Source organism: Haliotis asinina, chromosome 16 (genome assembly GCF_037392515.1).
Source record: "Haliotis asinina isolate JCU_RB_2024 chromosome 16, JCU_Hal_asi_v2, whole genome shotgun sequence".
NCBI lineage: Eukaryota > Metazoa > Mollusca > Gastropoda > Lepetellida > Haliotidae > Haliotis > Haliotis asinina.
Window position 1 is genome coordinate 24,968,477 of NC_090295.1, and position 20,603 is coordinate 24,989,079.

Below are 20,603 nucleotides of genomic sequence, written 5' to 3' on the forward strand. Positions count from 1 at the left end.
ATTACTAAAAACTTTTAGCCTATTGAGATGCATCTATATTTATATATGTAGAAGAGATAAAGACCCAATAAGGATAAGAAACTGTGTAAAAGAACTTAATTCTTTTAACTAGTGGGAGTACACAACATGCAAGTTACTCCTCAAATAATGCATTTACTCATACATAAATAGACACACTGAAGCCTTACTGATGCAAGAAGTCATTCAACTGTGCATGTATGACTCTCTTTATTGTGTCTTCTATGTCTTCCTGCAGGAGTTCTGGACGCCCAACAGCTCCATGCAGAGCACCATCATCCTGCTTATTGAGCAGATCGTCAATGCTCTGGGCACGGAGTTCAAGGTGTACCTGCCTCAGATTGTGCCTCAGATACTCCGTGTGTTCATGCATGACACCAGCCAGGACCGAGTTGTCACAGCCAAGGTATGGTCGCCACAATTTACAAGGCTATGATTTAGTTCCATGGTACAATTCCCCATCCTGACAGGAGATATTGTTATGGTGTGCTTGAAGTTGATTATTGTTGGACACCATCTCTCTGTACCAGTTGATCACGATTGAGTTGTATTTTCCCAGCTCCTGAATGCACTCCAGCTGTTCGGCGCCAACCTTGATGACTATCTCCACCTCCTTTTGCCCCCAGTCGTGAAATTGTTCGACTCTGCTGATATTCCTATTCCAGTTAGAAAGTAAGTTATCTCCTGTAACCACTCAGGAACCTATATGCAATCCTCACTCAGTGCGCACCTGTAATAGTGCCTGTATTCTCTGGCTTCCCTTTGATATCATCCTCACTATACCTGTGTCCTATAACTCACCCTGTGTGCAACTTCATTTATACTTGCATTGTCAGCCTGGCCATTTGTAGGCGTACTAACAGAGTTTACTGTCTCACATTCATATGAACCCCGCTATGCCTGTGTTTCCTGCCTTGTCATGTGTGGGACAATAATAAGATGTGTTGTATTCTATGCACTGTTGACCCGTGAAGGTCGGGGATAGAATAGGCCTTCAGCAACCCATGCTCGCCATAAAAAGTGGACTATGCTTGTCATAAGAGGCGATTAACGGGATTGGGTTTTGAGGCTCGCTGACTTGGTTGTCACATGTCATCTGTTCCCAGTTGTGCATATCAATGCTCTTGCTGTTGATCACTGGATTGTCTGGTCCAGACTTTTTTATTTACAGACTGCCACCACATAGCTGGAGTGTTGCTGAGTGCAGCGTACAGCTGAACTCACTCACTCAAGCGTCTGCTCATTACACTGTAAAGACAGGTTCAAATGCCCACATGGGTACTATGTGTAAAGCTCATTTCTGGTGTCTCATGTCATGATATTGCTTGAATATTGCTAGAAGTGTAAAACCATACCCGCTCACTCACTTGCCCATTTGCTCAACTCATACCTACTCACTCACTCACTCATCCCTACTCACTCACTCATCCATATCCACTCACTTACTCACCCTTATCCACTCACTCACCCTTATCCACTCACTCACTCACCTTTATCCACTCACTCGCCCATATCCACTCACTCACTTACTCGTATCACTTATTCCTTTCTTCTCTGACAGAATGGCCCTGGAGACTATTGACCGGTTGACTGATAGCCTGGACCTGACAGACTATGCATCCCGGATCATCCACCCACTGGTGAGGACACTGGATACCTGCTCCATGCTTCAGACCACCGTCATGGACACACTCTGTGCCCTGGTGCTGCAACTAGGACACAAGTTCACCATCTTCGTCTCTATGGTGAACAAAGTGATGACCAAGAATAGGATCACACATCAACGCTACAACATCCTGATGTGCAGGCTACTGAAGGTAGAGTTACAGGAATTGCTTGTGATGACTACAGCGTCTTCAAGGATAGATTTAGACGTTTGTTTTGTTATTTTCTGATAATACATCAGGTTGTGTTGTACTATTCAGATAACATATGGTTTGTGTTGTACTATTCAAATAACACATCATTTTATGTTGTACAGTTCAGACGAGGCATTTTTTTGTTTCAGGGCACTACCATAGCTGAAGAAGAGGATGACCCTGTCTTAATCAAACACAAGAAGAACAGGCTTAAGGCACCACAGTCTTCAGATCAAACAACAGAAACAGCCACCATCAAAAAGTTACATGTCAACTTTAACCACATGCAGAGAGTAAGTGTTCCAGTGTTTTAAACTTAACGTACACATTTTTCTTTATCCTGACTCATGTTTATTATGTTTATCTCCTCGCTCAATGTGAAGATAATGGAATACTTGGATGTGGATGGTTGGAGGCACTTTTTGTCCCTATAGTGCAATACGTTTTTGCTTATATTTCGGTCCTTTAAACTAAACTGAGTCTTATTCAGTTTGTGGATTGTATTTATTATTGTCATGATGTAAAATTATTGTTCAAATGTGTAAATTTTCATGTGTTTTGGACACGTTTTCTTCAACTTAGACTTGGTCTCAGCTGATAAAATTGTGCATCCAGTGTAAGTTATTGGTCAATGCTTCACACTGACAACTCCACAGTAGCGTTCTACATAACCAAGTAAACATAAACACAATCTCACACACTGCTAAAGCTGACCTTTCAACTTTTCGTCATTTTCGACAGCTTGAACCTGCACATAAAGGCATGTTACATCCCAGGTGCTTGCAACATCACGGCCGATACACTGTGACACCCTCTACATGTCAGACATTCAGATCTCTGCAAATAGACCTATTTGCCACAAGGTTAATTAAGCAAATACCAACATTCGTATCTCCAGTGTCAGATCCGTTAGCATGTGCAACATGCTGACGCTCTCAGCATCTCATGGGAAGGGCTGAACAACTACACTTTCCCCCAACTACGGAAAGTCATCGGAGAGATGAAACAGACAATGCTGATACAACTGATTTTGGTCAAGCCTTCTAGGCCAGCAAGAGATTGGTTCCCAGAACTCATCGAGGAACTAGGACAACCAACACTACAACTGCCAGAGTGGAAGAACCTACTTGTCCATCCACACACGAAGGCAGTCACCTTAGCTCTACATAGATCTACCCGTGCCTTATATGATGATAAATGGATGCGTTTTGAAAGACACGCCAGGAAGAAAGGCTTCACTGCAATGAACGCCACACACCCTCATATAGCAGACTACTTATGTCATCTACGAAATACTAGAGGACTGAAAGGTTCTACCCCTCGACATCGTTGGCGGCACTCAGCTCTGGTATCACCATGAAAACGGGGATCAAGCTGACTTAAGTAATTGAACTACTCGCCTTACTGTGTTCATTCAAGTTGGAAGACCAATGGCTTGGGATTTGAATGTTGTACTACAACACCTCACAAGTGATGTCTTTGAGCCACTAGACTGGACATCACTTGAATTATTGACACAGAATACACTGTTTCTACTCTCCCTAGAAATACATGCTCTGGACTTCAATGGCACGCAGTATGACTCCAGTCATCATGAGATTGTACATCTAGGCCTGAGATGGGATTTCATTGCCAAAAATCAACTGTCTGTACAACCGGACAGACAGTTCCACTTCCAAGCATTATCTACAGTCCTCGGGCCACTTGATACACAGGATTTATCATTATTCCACAAAGGCACTTTGTTTCACTCACCCTTTTTTCACGTGACTTGTTGAGACCAAGACGTTCTGCAGAGTATAGTGGTTGAGAGTGCATGCACACGTCTTGAACAGTCTAGCATGAGTGATTTTGACCCTGTACTCATAATGAAGATACTTGTACACGAAGAAGGGTTTTGATAGAAATCTTGACATACAGTTGCATTAGACACTAGCATCTCACTTAGCTTGGGCTTAGGTCATCTACTCACAACACAGTTGACTGTGGATGTAAATGTTGTTACAGGCACTGGGGGCGGGGAGGAGAGTGTCCAAAGAAGATTGGATGGAGTGGCTGCGGAAGCTGAGTATTGAGCTGCTGAAGGAATCCCCCTCCCCAGCACTGCGCTCCTGTTGGACCCTGGCCCAGACATACAACCCCTTGGCCAGGTGAGTAGATTGAATAACACAAACCCCCTGGTCAGGTGAGTAGATCACTGAGATACAACCCCTTGGCCAGGTGATCAGATTGAATAACACAAACCCCCTGGTCAGGTGAGTAGATCACTGGGATACAACCCCCTGGTCAGGTGAGTAGATCACTGACATACAACCCCATGGTCAGGTGAGTAGATCACTGACATACAACCCCGTGGTCAGGTGAGTAGATCACTGAGATACAACCCCGTGGCCAGGTGAGTACATTGAATAACACAACCCCTTGGCCAGGTGAGTAGATCACACTCCCATTGTTTTGTCTAACAACTGCAGTCCTGTGAATATTCTGACAGCGACTACTTTTGTTTTCAGGGACTTGTTCAATGCTGTGTTTGTGTCATGCTGGACGGAGCTGACCGAGACACAGCAGGATGAGTTGATCCACAGCCTGGAGCAGGCTCTCACATCGCAGGAAATCCCCGAGATCACCCAGACACTGCTCAACCTGGCTGAGTTCATGGAGCACTGTGACAAGGTTAGGTATTACTCACCAACAGAAATACAACCACAGCGTAATTTGAGGGCTATGGAGCTTGAGTGTTTTATTGTATTTTAGATTTCAGATTAGCTCATTCCCCAAAATTGAATAAAATGTAGTGGAGTTCATTTGCATATATTCCATATGTAAGCCCAAGGCATCATTTTGATGAAGTGCTCTTAAGAGGAGATTGTACTGCGTTCAATCATTCAGCACTTGTAAGACTTTTATCGCTTTTCTGCTGCAAAAGAGCTGGTAACTGTTGATCAGTGTTCTTGTATTATAACAGGGTCCCCTGCCTCTTGCCAGTAATATCCTTGGTCAGAGGGCTATGAGGTGTCAGGCTTACGCCAAGGCACTCCACTACAAGGAAGAGGAGTTCCACCGAGGCCCCACAACCGACACTCTGGAGGCACTCATCAGCATCAACAACAAGCTGCAACAGCCTGAGGCAGCAGCTGGTGTCCTGGACTATGCCATGAAGCATCATCGAGCAGACTTGGTTAGCCTAGTTCACATCCTACACATCACCAGGCTCACATCCTACACATCGCCAGGTTCACATCCTACATATCGCCAGGTTCACATCCTACCCATCGCCAGGTTCACATCCTACCCATCGCCAGGTTCACAACCTACATATCGCCAAGTTCACATCCTACCCATCACCAGGTTCACAACCTACACATCGCCAGGTTCACATCCTACACATCGCCAGGTTCACATCCTACACATCGCCAGGTTCACATCCTACATATCGCCAGGCTTTCATTGTACACATCGCCAGGTTCACATCCTACATATCGCCAGGTTCACATCCTACCCATCACCAGGTTCACAACCTACATATCGCCAAGTTCACATTCTACCCATCACCAGGTTCACATCCTAAACATCACCAGGTTTGGATCCTACGCAGTGCCAGGTTCACATCCTATATATCTCCAGGCTCACATTGCCCACATCACCAGGTTTACATCCTACATATCGCCAGGTTCACAGCCTACTCAATGCCAGATTCACATCTTACATATTGCCACGTTCACATCCGACACATCACCAGGTTCACATTCTATATATCACCAGGCTCACATCCTACACATCACTAGGTTCACATCCTACACAACGCCAGGTTCTCATACAACATATTGCCAGGTTCACATCCTACATATCACCAGGTTCACATTCTACACATCACCAGGTTTACATCCTACGCATCGCCAGGTTCACATCCTACACATCACCAGACTCACATCCTACTACTCAACTCCAGATTCACATCCTACACATTGGCAGGTTCACATTCCACACATGGCCAAATCATTGCCACAAATTAACAGAGACAGTTAAGCACTTGAGCATATGTTTTCTTTTGTCTCCAGAAAATCCAGGAAACTTGGTATGAAAAACTTCATGAATGGGACAAAGCCCTTCATGCATATGAACGTAAACAAGAAACCAACCCTGATGACCTGACCCTGACCTTGGGAAGTATGCGCTGTCTTGAAGCATTGGGAGAATGGCAAGTGAATATTCTGTGTTCAGTGTTTCATGTACCACATCCATCATAATGTATACCATATACATCCTCGTATATTCTACGTCCATTGTCATATATGCCAAATCCTTTTTCATTTATGCCTCATCCATTGTCATAATGCATGCATCTCTTATCATATATACCACATCCATCATAATATATACCACACCCTTTGCCATTTATACCACATCCATTTTCAGATATATTATGTCATGCCCGTTAACCACATGACATTTACAGCTACCATCTGTTTATATAATTTCATATGGAGAGACACATCTCACTGTTAGTGAGTTTGATTTACCTTTCAACAACACTTGCCCAGTTGGATCACACTGGCATCTGACCTCCTTGGGCCAGGCTCTTTCCAACACACATGCATTAAATACGGTATACATGTTTGCAAATCCCTCAGTGACTCCTTTAGTGTGGCATGTAGCCATTTATCTTGCACTTACTTAATGATCCAACCCTATGTCTTCTCTCAGGGGCCAGCTACACGCCCTGGCTTGTGACAAGTGGCCAACAGCCAGTGATGAAGTGCGAACCAAGATGGCAAGAATGGCTTCAGCTGCCGCATGGGGTCTAGGTAAGATAAAACTTCTCATTTTTTTACAGGCCCTGATTATATTCATAGATGGCACAAATGAACTTGTATTCTTATGTAACCAAAATGACTTGAGGAATATGATGAAACTGATGCTATATAGGGTACCATTTCCGGAGACTTCGTCCAGTTTAGCAGATTTCATGATTAACAGATTTGGGTATATATATCAATGTCCTCACAGTATATACAGATATCACCCCAACATACTTGGTTTTGTGGCATGTTTCGGTATTATCTATCTATGAGTTATGCTAGGTGAGAGTTTGTTGATGGTGTTTGCAGGCCAGTGGGAAAGCATGGAGGAGTACATGTGTCTCATCCCACGCACCAGCTACGATGGAGCGTTCTACAGAGCCATCTTTGCTCTTCACTCAGAGAACTTCCAGCTGGCCCAACAGGTGAGAATGTGTGAAAACACAATGCATAAGTTCTTGACAACCAGAGTCTGTGGTATGGTAAGTTCACTCGGACAATATAGTAACTGTTTGCCATGTCTTGTGCTTTCTTGTTGAGGTATATGGCGTTTCATTAAGTACTAGTGTCCTGTCCCACATACATGGCTTCTCATCCTGCAAGATGTCCTATTGCCTTTCATCATTACAGTACTTGTGTACGTGATTATCTTAGGCATAGTGCCACATGTTTCAGTTTATTGCCATGTTCCAGTATAGTGCCACTTACTTGAGTAACCTGTTGTGTTAGTATAATGCTAAATCTTTCAATGAAATGTCATGTGTTTCAATTTAATACCATGGGGTTTAGTTTAATGCCATGTGTTTCAGAATAATGCCATGTGTTTTAGTGTATGACCATGCTTCTCAGTGTAATGCCATGTGTTTCAGAGTAATGCCATGTGTTTCAGTGCAAGGCCATGTGTTTCAGAATTATGCAATGTTTTTAGGTGCAAGGCCATGTGCTTCAGTGTAATTCCATGTGTTTCAGAATGAGGCAATGCGTTTTAGTGTAAGACCATGTGTTTCAGAATATTGCCATGCGTTTCAGAGTGAGGCCATATGTTTCAGTGTAATTCCATGTGTTTCAAAATAAGGCAATGTGTTTTGATGTAAGATGATATGTTTCAGTTTAAGGTCTTCTGTTTCAGTGTAAGACCATGTGTTTTAATGTAAGATAATGTGTTTCACTGTAAGGCCATGTGTTTCAGAATAGTGCCATGTGTTTCAGTATGAGACCATGTGTTTCAGAATAGTGCCATGTGTTTCACTGTAAGGTCCTGTATTGCAGTGTAGGACAGTGTGTTTCGGAATAGTGCCCTGTACTTCAGTGTAAGGCCATGCATTTGATTGTAAGGCCTTTTTTTTCAGGTTAAGGCAATTTGTTCCTGAAATTATGCCATGTGTTGCAGTGTAGGATCATGCGTTTCGGTGTAAGGCTATGTGTTTCAGTGTAATGCCATGTGTTTGAGAATAATGCCATGTGTTTCAGTGCAAGGCCATGTGTTTCAGTGTAAGGCCATGTGTTTCAGTGTATCGACAAGGCCCGAGACATCCTGGACACAGACTTGACTGCTATGGCTGGGGAGAGTTACAACAGAGCCTATGGGGTGAGGAAACAATTTCATGACATAAGTATTTAAGTGCAGACTATATCAGTTTTCATATTTTGTCAGCTATTGTCCTTAACAATATTACGGACATGGTCTTTCTATTGAATCAGGTATAACTGCTTGCATGACTGCTACCATGTGCACACACTGAAGACTCTGCTCTATGTCCACTAGGCGATGGTCAATGTCCAGATGTTGTCCGAGCTAGAGGAGATCATTAAGTACAAGCTGATTCCCGAGAGACAAGATGCCATTAAGACCATGTGGTGGGACAGACTCAAGGTAGGCAGACACCTTCCATACCTCCATCCTAGGGCTTGTCAGTACCCCATCAGTTTGTTTCAAACACACAGTCACCCACACATGGTGTATACACTGTGCATACAAATCATCTATGTACTTGAAGTGGAACTTACAAAGCCAGTGCATATTAAAAGAGAAAACAGAAACAAGGATGATGATGAATCAAGATGGCTGTGAGTACACTTGGGAGTACATACCATGTTGATTCATCACTGGTGTAATGAAGAGTCATAGTCTGTAACTTCTGTCAGCCCATACATTTTTAGAAAGTGAACAGGATAAAGAAACCAAAACATTCAGTCTCAGTTATAGTGAAACTTTTTTGACATTGTACAGTCTCCATCAATCTAATAAAAGTAAGTGAGACTGCTCTTGTAGATCGCCATCTCTTTGTCAAAGATGATGTCACATGTACCCTAAGTGAACTTTTACCTCTACTCAATGTTTAGGGTTTGTATTCCAATCAGATGACTTGACTTTATTTCATTCTGTCCCTGTTTGAAACATTTCAAGTTTAGGATATGAAACCACCATATACCCATATATAACCCCGAGAGTAACCTTTTTGTTTTTTAATGCATAGGTTGTTTACAAAGAACAGGATGTAGTAAATATTCATAAAAATATTTCAGGTAGCCTGGTTGTTTTTGGCTTTCTGAAATGCACAAAGAGCGCCTGTTTTTATGGTTTGCTCACACTTATTCACAATGTAACTTGTCTTGCTGGATTATAATACCTGGTTTTCATAAGACTGAGGTTTCAGTTGTTGCCAAGTAGTAAATCCATGTTGCCATGTTGCAGGGCTGTCAGCGGGTCGTAGAGGACTGGCAGCGGATCCTGCAAGTACGGTCCCTGGTTATCTCCCCTGCAGATGACATGAAGACCTGGCTCAAGTACGCCAGTCTGTGTCGCAAGAGTGAGCGGCTGGTGAGTAGACGTCTGTCATGGAACTGTTTCACACAGAGAAAAACAACAACAACAGTACTTCCGAAAATAGAGTTAAGAGACCAGTCAGAGATGAGGAAGTCTATTGACAAACATGCTGTAGAGTTCCATCTGTCTACGATGCTGCTATCACAGGTGCTACAATAGGTTCAGTGTGAGCTAGGACAATATCCGAGAAACTCTCACTAATGGTTTTGTCTTCTTGTTACATGGCAGCGGTCTGTAAATAATCAAGTCTGCACTGGACAATCCAGTGATCAACAGCATGAGCATCGATCGCTGCAAATGGGGTGCGATGCCATGTGTCAAACAAGGTAGCAAGTTTGACCACCTGATCCTGTTGTTCGCCTCTTACACTCAGAAACTGAAGGAATAAAGCTATCAAACACAGCCACTATCATCCACAGGTAACTTCACCTGATTTGACACCACATGGTGGTGTTTGTGTTGCAGGCCCTGTCTCACAAGACTCTGGTCACTCTGCTGGGAATGGACCCTGAAAAGAACAAGGACAAGCACATCCCTACCACGCATCCACAGGTCACCTTCGCCTACCTCAAACACATGTGGCAGACAGGCAGCAATCAGAAGGTCAGATTCGAAAATCTTCGAAGTCATTCTTTACTATCAGTGCAACCAAGATTCAGTAACCCCTTCTGCTATGTTTGCACACTGTTACCATTACAGTAAGGGTTAAGGTTATGGAAGTAGGACACTTTTTGAGTAGATTCCACCATTTCTGTATTGCTACCAATGTTGATACATGTCCCAGACTAATTTACATAAACATAGACATACAATTGTACTAGAGGTAAGATATCTTTGTGGAGCAGGACCTTACTCTCATCGTTGAGAAAGACACTGAAAAGCTGGCATTTTTTTTACAGGAAAATGCCTTCAGCATGTTGCAGTACTTTGTACGTCAGTCACTCCAGACCAAGTCACTCCAACTCATGGCTCCAGAGGATGCTCCACAAAGACTGGAGCTCAACAAGCTGCTGGCCAGGTACACACTGCCAACACTCTGTTCCATTAGCCACACTAAGCATACTCATCTCCAAATTATTGTGATTGTGTGTACTCTTTGTTAGAGTGTATTAATACTAAAGAGACATTTCAGAAAAGGTTGCTCAAAGTTCAAGGTCATCTTGTAGTCTTTCCAAAACATGTTTAGGACTCCATCAGTGTTTAACATATGGCATCCTCTTCAGACATGATACATTGTATCTTGCTGAATCTAACAAACCTGGGGCTCCTTTCACAAAGCAACCTTTGCTAAGGTTAACCATTGCACTAAGGTTATCTTAGACCTAGGTAGTCTGATTTTTTGGTATGTCTTAAAAAGGATGTGATGTTGGGGTAAGCGTGAAATATGGTTGTATTGCTCATTATTAGTTGCTCATTTAGTTCTGTTTCAGCTGAAGAAAATGTCTTTAAGTAATGGTTTTTGACTTGAAATTCATAATATGATATAAAATTTTGGGGGTTTGGGGCTTGAAGAACTGGGTGTGTTTGGTTTTTTTGTGAGAAATATGTGTTCCCATATATCATGTTTCTGTTTACAGATGTTACCGTTGTCTGGGAGGCTGGGCAGAGGAGCTGAATGGTATATCAGAGGAGTCTATACCCCAGGTGTTGGAGTATTACAGTCTGGCTACTCAGCATGACAAGAACTGGTACAGGGTAGGTGTTTTTTTAAATTCACTGCAGTGCGTTTCATCAAATCTTTCCGATATGTGAGTAAAATTATGTCATTTTCGTAAGATGTGAGTCGTATGTGTAATCGTATGTAATGATGTTCAATAAAACAAACTTTATGTATGAGTTATTTTAAGAATACATAAATGACCTTTTTACAATCTTTACTTTTGATTTTGACAAGCTCATTTATGTGATATGAAATGTTTGATCTCACTCATTAATTGTACATCAACCAACTAAACACTGTTAGAGATGTAATCTTGGTTGGCATGCAGTTTTCAAACTACTTTAGAAAAGCCATAAAGGCCTTATATTCTCCCCTCCACACAAAACCTACATAGAAACGAGAGGCATTATGCATCATATGCGGTTTGATATCAAGGAGTGGTGGGGTAGCCTAGTGATTATAGCATTCGCTTATCACAGCTAAGGCCATGGTTCAATTCCAAAATATGTGTGCAATGCGTGAAGCCTATTTGAAGTGTTCCCCCACCATAATATTGCTGGAAATATAAAACCACGTCCAACAAGGGCAGTTACAAATGGACAAAGACTGTTAACATGAATGGAGTTGGTAACCTCCTGGAACAGTATGTGAAGATGTGTAATGGAGTGTGTGTTTCAGGCCTGGCACGCATGGGCTCTGATGAACTACGAGGCTGTATTGTTCTACAAGCAGAAGGAACAGAACTCCTCCAGCACAACACCCTCAGGGGATAAGGGAGCCATAGCAAGGCCAGTCATGGAACTAGTCATCTCACCGAAACCAGAATCAGTATGTATCGTACATGTTTGTCATATGATGGGGTGGTCAGGCTTAGTGACTGGTTGATTGGTGTCTTCCTACCCTGATGGTGTGGGGAGCTCCTTTTTATACGAGTCACTGGATTGCCGGGTCAATACTCTCAAGTGGCTGGAATATGAAAGAAAAGCAAGTTCTAAGGATAGAAGTTCTTTATTCAGGGATGGCAATTTTCCATGAACCCAAATCAGTTGATCCTGAACCCAGATGGGGACCTGCGGCCCCCTGATCCCTAACTGATTTTCTGCTGAAATCACTTTCACCTGTTGTCATCACTATTTATTGCAATGAATGTGACATTTCAGTGTGGATGCTAACACCATTATCGAGCCAATGATGATATCTACACCAAAACTCAGTTCTTATCTTTTCGTGAAATGTTGATCATATGCTGATATTGTACTCCGCAGAATTCCGCCAAGATCCACAAGTACTGTGTGCCAGCAGTTCAAGGTTTCTTCCGGTCCATAGCACTTGACTCCCAGAACAGCCTTCAAGATACTCTCAGGTGAGATTGCCAGGAGCTCTGGTAATGTTTATGAAATACTCTTGTATATTCTTGTTTAGACTTTAAGTGAAATTCATACAGAGTTACCTGTTCAGGTGATCTCCTTCCCTCGTAGTTTGATATGTTGTGTTTCAGGTTGCTGACAGTGTGGTTTGACTTTGGGCAGTGGCCAGAGGTACATGAGGCACTGGTGGAGGGCATTAAAACTATCCAGATCGACAACTGGCTGCAGGTAATGCAACAGATCCTTGTTGATTGTTGTCTAACGTCACTCTCATCAGTATTGCAGCTCGATGGCAGTGGTCTAGAAATAATCTAGCCTGAACCAGACGGTGAATATCAATATATGATATGATGACGTGAGTCTACCAAGTCAGCAAGATCCACCAATCCTATTAGTCGCCTCTTACAACAAGCATGGGTTGTAGAACACCAAGTCTAATCCAGATCTTCATGGGTTGATCCTTGTTGACACAAAGTAGTCACTTCTTTAATTTGTCTTCATTCAAGTGCAATATGAAATGCTATCCCATGCCCTATATACCAGTATACTGTAGACACCAGCTGTGTGTATGTTAAACCATACATTAACAAGACACTCAGGATGTTTCAGTCAAACTTTCCACATGAAGTAATGTTCATTCCCTATGGTTTTGATGAATACAGTGTGTGTGATTACGTGTTGTTTACACCTGTGTGAAGGAGTTGATGAGGAGATGATGTGTGTTGTTTGTTTCAGGTGATTCCCCAGCTGATTGCTAGGATAGACACTCCCCGCAACCTGGTCGGCCGTCTCATCCATCAGCTGCTCATTGACATTGGCAAACACCATCCTCAGGTGAGTTGGAACCAGATACATGTACAGGGCAGTGTTTGGATATACTCAGGATGGGGATGTGTATGGTGTTGTTATTGTTGCAGGCTCTCATCTACCCGCTGACAGTTGCAGCCAAGTCTAATGTAGTGGCCCGCCAGACAGCTGCCAACAAGATCCTGCAGAACATGTGTGAGAGAAGCAACAACCTGGTACAGCAAGCTATGCTGGTCAGTAGATATGTCACCTGTTTACGTCATCTTGCTAATAGACTACCGTCAGTGACGATTCTCATTCTATACGTTGTTCCTCATTTTTTCTCATTTCTTTTTTGATGTCACTAAGTAATGTATAACATTTCTGGTTTGTAAGGATAATTTGGCACCGTGTGTTTCAGTGATAGTTGTTGGTACTGTATTTGTCTCTAGTGGTAAACTGTAGATGTCTAAGTGGCTGGAGCAGGAGTCTTAGACAACCATGTCTTTCCTGTAGGTTTCTGAGGAGCTGATCCGAGTCGCCATCTTGTGGCATGAGCTTTGGCACGAGGGCCTGGAGGAAGCATCCCGACTCTACTTTGGGGAGAGGAACGTCAAGGGCATGTTCGCAACCCTTGAGCCTCTACATGCCATGATAGAACGAGGTCCACAGACACTCAAGGAGACATCATTCAATCAGGTCAGTGCTTGTATTGTCTGTTGTCATGTCACAAGTAAAACATCTGAAAGAAAGTGATATTCTTTTTCATAAGAAGTCCTCCTTGGGGTACATATAAGCATTTTTATGTTCATTAAAATCCCTAAGACAGTTGTAACTATTTTGATAATAAAATATTTACAAAATAAAAACTTGTTTTTTTTCATGTGGGACCATCTTTACAGGGCCTGCCAGGCCCCCTGCAGCCAAGAGCAGGTAACTCTGGCCGTCTACCTCGCACCTCACTTTTCATGCTGTCGTTCGACTAGAAAGAGGTGTGGGGTCCATTTAGATAGTCTTTGTGCTATCTACCTATGGAATTATGAGTGAAAAAGAGTGCGCTACTGTATGTATGGTTCCTTTTCTTTCGCACGGGCGTTAGTTGGAATTTCTTGGCTGAAATTTTCATTCATAAATTGTTGTAACTTTGCCGGTCGGGTCCTGTCTTCCTGTCATGTTGCTGGCAAGATGGCAGCCTTTATGGCTTCTTTTTAGTCGGGAAGTGTTTCGATTGCGTCTCACTTTCCTTCAGGTTTCTTGTTAGTATGTTTTTACATGCTAAGATGTCTTAACCCATTTGTTCTTGTTTGAGTCAAAATGGGTAAGTTGGTTACATGACTTTGTCTTTTTCATAGCATTACACAATTATATGTGCACACTTGCTGCTTGCATTTATCCGCTTGTACTTTAAAATAAAGTTGTTTAGCTGGGTTAAATGTATTTTGGCAATATATTATCGCCCATGCGTTTATATTTTGCTTGTTGTGTGTTCAATTGCATATGTTTTCTGTGCATCAGTTACCATTAGTTTGGTTCTGATTGTTACAGTCACGCCTACTACTAGCTGGCTCCAGGGGATAAGCGGGCTAAGTCGGGGGATAACCATGTTCTTTCCCTCTTCCCTCTACTTCACAAATGCCTCCCCCCACCACACACCAGCATTTGCAGCCGCAAATGTCGTCGGTCTGGTCCCTGACCACGAACGCGATATCCGATCTCCAGCAGGAACTCGGCATTCGTTCTTCTGATCTTGGCGGTCTGGGGTCGTTTGAGAGAGAGAGTAGGGGGCACCCAAGCCTTGGGTCTAGGTTCAGGTACTGGTGCTGTCCCTGGGGGTAGTGTCAGACCCAAGCTCCGGTTCTGCTGATGGCCTCCCCGCTGACTCTTAGGGTTCTGTACCGAGATCCGACTCGGGTGCAGTTCCGCTTGTTGTACTGTTGGTCACCGGCAGTCTAACCTGTGGTTCCGGAACACTGGCTTGCCACATGTTTCAGTTCTGTCAGTGCACCGGGGTCCCTGTTTTGGTAGCTGATCCCATGGGTTCTCGGCGCCCTGGTTCTTCGGTGAGCCAAGGGTAGGCCCATTCGGACAACACAGCTTCTCGCTCGGATTGTCCCTGTGGCATATACGCGAACGTATCTCTGTAATACTACCGCAGAGTTTCGTCTCCCTGGTGAAGCGTTTACTCCGTGCAGGGTAGCCGAGATCCAGCGGTGCATATTAGCAAAGTTGATTATACTCTTCGGTATTCTGTCAGGTTGCAGCTTGCGGTTTGATCTTCCGGAGCTCAATCACCACTACTCGGTGGGAGATTATGCGCTATTTGACTCTCCTGTTGTCGACGAGTGCATTTACACCTCGATCGCGCTTGGAGGGTCATTTGGCCACAGTTAGGCTTACCGCTCCTTTGAGGAGCAGTATTGGAATGCCTTGCAGCAACTTAATGTTGCGGTAAACTTTATGTTGTCTGCCTCGCTGTCCTGCAGAGGCAGATGGTTCCACAGGAGACGGGTACGGGGAAATTACCTCGTCCACGTTAGTGCGGCAGCTCACAGAGATCTATTCACATCTGGCGCGTGAATCGATGCGCTCTTGCGCGAGTCAGGTGATGTGTGCCATGATGGGCCTTTGTAAGCTATGGCTGTCTGTCGCCAGATTTTCACTGGCAACACAGCAGACACTACTGTCTCTGCCTTTCCGCCTGGGTTTTAACCATAGCTAGGGAGGCCGCGGAGGTTGTTAGCAGTTCAAGGACTCGAAGAGCTCTGCTCAAGCGGATAAAGCTTTGTCAGATGACTATATCTGTTTGCACTCAGTGGTGGGTGACTGTCCATTCCCATTTTATCAGTGGTGGTATTTGGTGATGTTTGTTTAGTCTCTCAGCTTTGTCATGCCCCAGCCTTGATTGACATCAGCGGCCAGGTGACCAGGTCAGTGCCTTTTCTATTTCCGTGTGTTGTAGATTTGCACTTCCATCGAATGGACTGTGCTGTCAGACAGAATACCACTCCCAATTGTTTAGTTTCAGGAGTCTGTTTCATGCGTATATGTAGCCTAAGGAGGACTTCTTTTGAAAAAGAATTATACAAACCTGTAGAAGTTATGAATTCTTTGAAGAATGTCCTCCTTGAGATCCAGCCACCTACCTCCTCTCATTCTGTCTGATACGTTCAGCATGACAAGTGAGGTGTGAGGATGGCCAGAGATACCTGCTGTTGGCTGTAGGGTGCATGGGGGGGACCTGTAAAGGTGGTCCCACAAGACAAAAACAAGTTTTTTGTTTTGTAAATATTTTCTTATCAAAATAGTTACAACTGTCTTATGGATTTTTAATGAACATAAAAATGTTTATATGTACCCCAAGGAGGACATTCTTCAAAGAATTCATAACTTCTACAGATTTGTATAAATTTTATTGACAATTCAGTCAATGCAAAATGTGTGTTTGAAGATGTGTGTGTTGCTGTTCAGGCATATGGCCGGGATCTAATGGAGGCTCAGGACTGGTGTCGGAAGTATCAGCGGTCGGGCAACGTAAAAGACCTGACCCAGGCCTGGGACTTGTACTACCATGTATTCAGGAGGATCTCCAAGCAGCTTCCACAGGTAACCAAGATGGACCATTCAGTCTGCTCAATTGGCACATCCTAATCTCTTAGAGAGGGAACTTGATATAAAAAACAACTCGGTCACAGTATACTCTGCTTGAAAGTGGTAGATGGTTTGATGGGTGTGTTGGTCTTCTTTCTTACGAAATTTGTGAAAGTTGCCCGCAGCATGTCCATCAGACTCTTCAATTGTAACAATTGTCCCCATTAAATGTATTTGTGTGACCCCAGCTGACGTCCCTGGAGTTGCAGTATGTGTCCCCCAAACTCCTCAAGTGCGAAGACCAGGAGCTGGCCGTTCCAGGATCTTATGAGCCCAACCAGCCTGTCGTCCGCATCAAGCGAGTTGCCAGCTCCCTGCAAGTCATCACCTCAAAACAGAGGCCACGCAAACTAACCATATATGGTATGACGTAACTCTGCTGTTTGAAACTTACAGGATTTTGTTTTGGAAAATGAGTTTCACCAAGCAATAATCAGTTTCTCTTCTGTTGATATCTCTGTACTATGTTAGTCATTATTTTGATAAGCTGATAGACTTGACAGTTGTATGTGAAGTGAAGTGCTGGTACCTGTGTATGTAGCAACTGTGCTATGTCCTCCAGGTAGTGATGGCAAGGACTACCAGTTCCTGCTGAAGGGCCACGAAGACTTGCGCCAAGATGAGAGGGTCATGCAGCTGTTTGGTCTCGTCAACTCACTCCTCAGGAATAACCCAGACACTTTCCGCAGAAACCTCACGTAGGCATATTGACACGCTTATCTCACACATCAAGGTGGCTGACTAGCTCCACTGCCTTTACACTCAAGCTACATGTTGCTAAACAAATGACTTCCAGAAGTACCAGATCCTACAAGTGTCACTTTGTAACCAGCTGGATGGCTGCTATTTGGAGGCTAAGACAGAGCAGCTCCGCTGACATTCCGGGACTAATCTAGCCATACTGTTGTTATGGAAAACCTGACAATGGCATCTTTAAGTGCCAGTACCAACACTGACTTTATGAAGTGTCAGTACCTGACAATGACTTTAGGAAGTGCCAGTACCTGACATTGCCTTTAGGAAGTGCCACTACCTGACATTGCCTTTAGGAAGTGCCAGTACCTGACAATGACTTTAGGAAGTGCCACTACCTGACAATGACTTTAGGAAGTGCCGGAGCCTCAGAGTGACTTTTGGAAGTGCCAGTATACCTGACAATGACTTTTGCAAGTGTCAGTATATCTGACAATGACTTCTGGAAGTGCCAGTACCTGACAATGACTTGTGGAAGTGCCAGTATATCTGACAATGACTTTTGGAAGTACCAGTACCTGACAATGACTTTAGGAATTGCCAGTACCTGACATTGCCTTTAGGAAGTGCCAGTACCTGACATTGCCTTTAGGAAGTGCCACTACCTGACAATAACGTTAGGAAGTGCCACTACCTGACAATGATTTTATTAAGTGCCAATGCCTCTCAATGACTTTAAGAAGAGCCAGTATATCTGACAATGACTATTGGAAGTACCAGTACCTGACAATGACTTTAGGAATTGGCAGTACCTGTCATTGACTTTAGGAAGCGCCAGTACCTGACAATGACTGTAGGATGTGCCAGTCCCTGACAATGACTGTAGGATGTGCCAGTCCCTGACAATGGCTTTAGGAAGTGAAAGTATACCTGACAGTGACTTCAAGAAGTGCCTGTAGCTGACAATGACTTCAAGAAAAGCCAGTAGCTGACATTGACTTTAAGAAGCACCAGTACCTGACAATGACTTTAGGTAGCACCAGTACCTGACAGTGACTTTAGGAAGCGCCAGAACCTGACAATGACTGTAGGATGTGCCAGTCCCTGACAATGACTTTAGGAAGTGAAAGTATACCTGACAATGACTTCAAGAAAAGCCAGTAGCTGACAATGACTTCAAGTATGCAAGTACTTGTCAATGACTTCAAGCAGTGCCAGAACCTGACAATGACTGCATGTAGTGCCAGTTCCTCACAATGATTTCAAGAAGTGTAATACTGAAACAGCCTGGTTTGGGCTGTTGGTCAGTGGTATGGGCTAACTACAACTCAGGTCTCTATATTCTGGTATATCTGGTTAATGGTTTAGTCCAAATAGTCATGTTAGAAAATTCACTTGGTTGATTGAAACATCATGTTCATTTTAAGATAGGTTGTACAAACACAGAGTTATGTTCTCTGTTCATCATATTAACACCTACAGAAGGTATTTCTGACATGTGTTGAATAATTTAATGGTGGAAAAATGCTGATACTGACTTATTACGCTCATCATTTGAAGATTCGTTTTCTCAGAATCACACGTTTCTCGGCCATCCCTCTGTCGACCAACTCGGGGCTGATTGGATGGGTGCCACACTGTGATACTTTACATTCCCTGATCCGAGACTACCGCGAGAAGAAGAAGATCCTGCTCAACATCGAACACAGACTCATGCTGCGGGTGAGGGGTTGACCGCTGGCCAGTCTGGCAGCTGTCCAAGTACTGAAACATCAGCTCAAGCTCCTTCTACATTTCTTGTTAGCTTTCCTGTGAACGTAATCATTTCAGTTTGTTCATTTACAAGTATCTGCCATCACAGATTTGTTTATGTGCACACTGCCTGATGTAAAAAATTCTATGTATCATTAGTTGGCCTGTAGCAACTGTTCTTTAGGCCACCCTAACTGCCTGCAGAGTAGATATATTCCACTTACTCCTTCCTTAGATGGCCCCGGACTATGACCACCTAGCCTTGATGCAGAAAGTGGAGGTGTTTGAGCATGCGCTGGAGCACACACAGGGCGATGACCTGGCCAAGATACTGTGGTACAAGAGTCCCAGCTCTGAGGTGAGTTGCTGATATTTAAGCTCTTGTTTTGGTGAACTGACTTATCACATTATTCTATGTTGGAAAGATCCAGTAAATCTGGGAGGTTTCTTCTTGTTCATTATCCCCCGCTTCGCACTAAATGGGAAGCAGGGGATGTAGTATTGGATAATTTGGAGCAGGGGATTATGTCACCTTAGTGACAATGTGTGTTGTCCGTGTCTTCTCACTACAGTATATGTACTGGACAAAAATAGTTAGGGATATTTTTAAATTTTGAAATTATGAATAATGATGTATTTATACATTGACATACTAATAAATATATCAGTCATAAAAATACTAATCCCTTACTTATTTTGTACAGGTATGGTTTGATCGTCGGACCAACTACACTCGCTCGCTGGCTGTCATGTCTATGGTGGGATACGTCCTGGGACTTGGTGACAGGTGAGAGACAGCTGTGTCTTATGTCTACTGCAAGATCTGGACAAGACTGGCTGATAAGTGATCACCCTTCCAATCAAATCTGTCTCTCTTTCAGGCGCCCTGAGAGTCTAATATTGGATCTGTCTCTCTTCCAGGCACCCTTCCAATCTGATGTTAGATCGTATGAGTGGCAAAATCATCCACATAGACTTTGGTGACTGCTTCGAGGTTGCCATGGTACGGGAGAAGTTCCCAGAGAAGATTCCCTTCAGACTGACCAGAATGTTGATGAATGCCATGGAGGTGAGCTAGACAACTAACACAGTATATAACTAAGCTATTGTCGTAATGAGAAGACAAGTCAAGCAGAGTGTCATGTAACAGCAGGAAATGCATTACTGGGAGGATGTCATGCAAGAGTGAGAAAG

The 20,603-nt window shown here is 43.5% G+C and overlaps 1 protein-coding gene across 1 annotated transcript in view; it reads left to right on the forward strand.

Moving 5' to 3' along the window:
• The window catches only part of LOC137267512 (serine/threonine-protein kinase mTOR-like), a 72,797-nt gene that overhangs the window by 46,392 nt on the left and 5,802 nt on the right, over positions 1 to 20,603 (forward strand). The window contains exons 24-52 of the mRNA XM_067801983.1: positions 257 to 424; positions 578 to 690; positions 1,580 to 1,835; positions 2,027 to 2,170; positions 3,885 to 4,027; positions 4,388 to 4,550; positions 4,843 to 5,055; positions 5,936 to 6,075; positions 6,582 to 6,682; positions 6,986 to 7,101; positions 8,187 to 8,264; positions 8,442 to 8,549; positions 9,372 to 9,497; positions 9,969 to 10,106; positions 10,403 to 10,521; positions 11,081 to 11,198; positions 11,842 to 11,991; positions 12,429 to 12,526; positions 12,662 to 12,758; positions 13,266 to 13,364; positions 13,448 to 13,570; positions 13,833 to 14,015; positions 16,785 to 16,919; positions 17,153 to 17,327; positions 17,527 to 17,662; positions 19,232 to 19,379; positions 19,645 to 19,767; positions 20,114 to 20,196; positions 20,331 to 20,478. Coding sequence (XP_067658084.1) covers positions 257 to 424; positions 578 to 690; positions 1,580 to 1,835; positions 2,027 to 2,170; positions 3,885 to 4,027; positions 4,388 to 4,550; positions 4,843 to 5,055; positions 5,936 to 6,075; positions 6,582 to 6,682; positions 6,986 to 7,101; positions 8,187 to 8,264; positions 8,442 to 8,549; positions 9,372 to 9,497; positions 9,969 to 10,106; positions 10,403 to 10,521; positions 11,081 to 11,198; positions 11,842 to 11,991; positions 12,429 to 12,526; positions 12,662 to 12,758; positions 13,266 to 13,364; positions 13,448 to 13,570; positions 13,833 to 14,015; positions 16,785 to 16,919; positions 17,153 to 17,327; positions 17,527 to 17,662; positions 19,232 to 19,379; positions 19,645 to 19,767; positions 20,114 to 20,196; positions 20,331 to 20,478 — 3,942 coding nt within the window. The remainder of the gene's footprint in view (positions 1 to 256; positions 425 to 577; positions 691 to 1,579; positions 1,836 to 2,026; positions 2,171 to 3,884; positions 4,028 to 4,387; positions 4,551 to 4,842; positions 5,056 to 5,935; positions 6,076 to 6,581; positions 6,683 to 6,985; positions 7,102 to 8,186; positions 8,265 to 8,441; positions 8,550 to 9,371; positions 9,498 to 9,968; positions 10,107 to 10,402; positions 10,522 to 11,080; positions 11,199 to 11,841; positions 11,992 to 12,428; positions 12,527 to 12,661; positions 12,759 to 13,265; positions 13,365 to 13,447; positions 13,571 to 13,832; positions 14,016 to 16,784; positions 16,920 to 17,152; positions 17,328 to 17,526; positions 17,663 to 19,231; positions 19,380 to 19,644; positions 19,768 to 20,113; positions 20,197 to 20,330; positions 20,479 to 20,603) is intronic.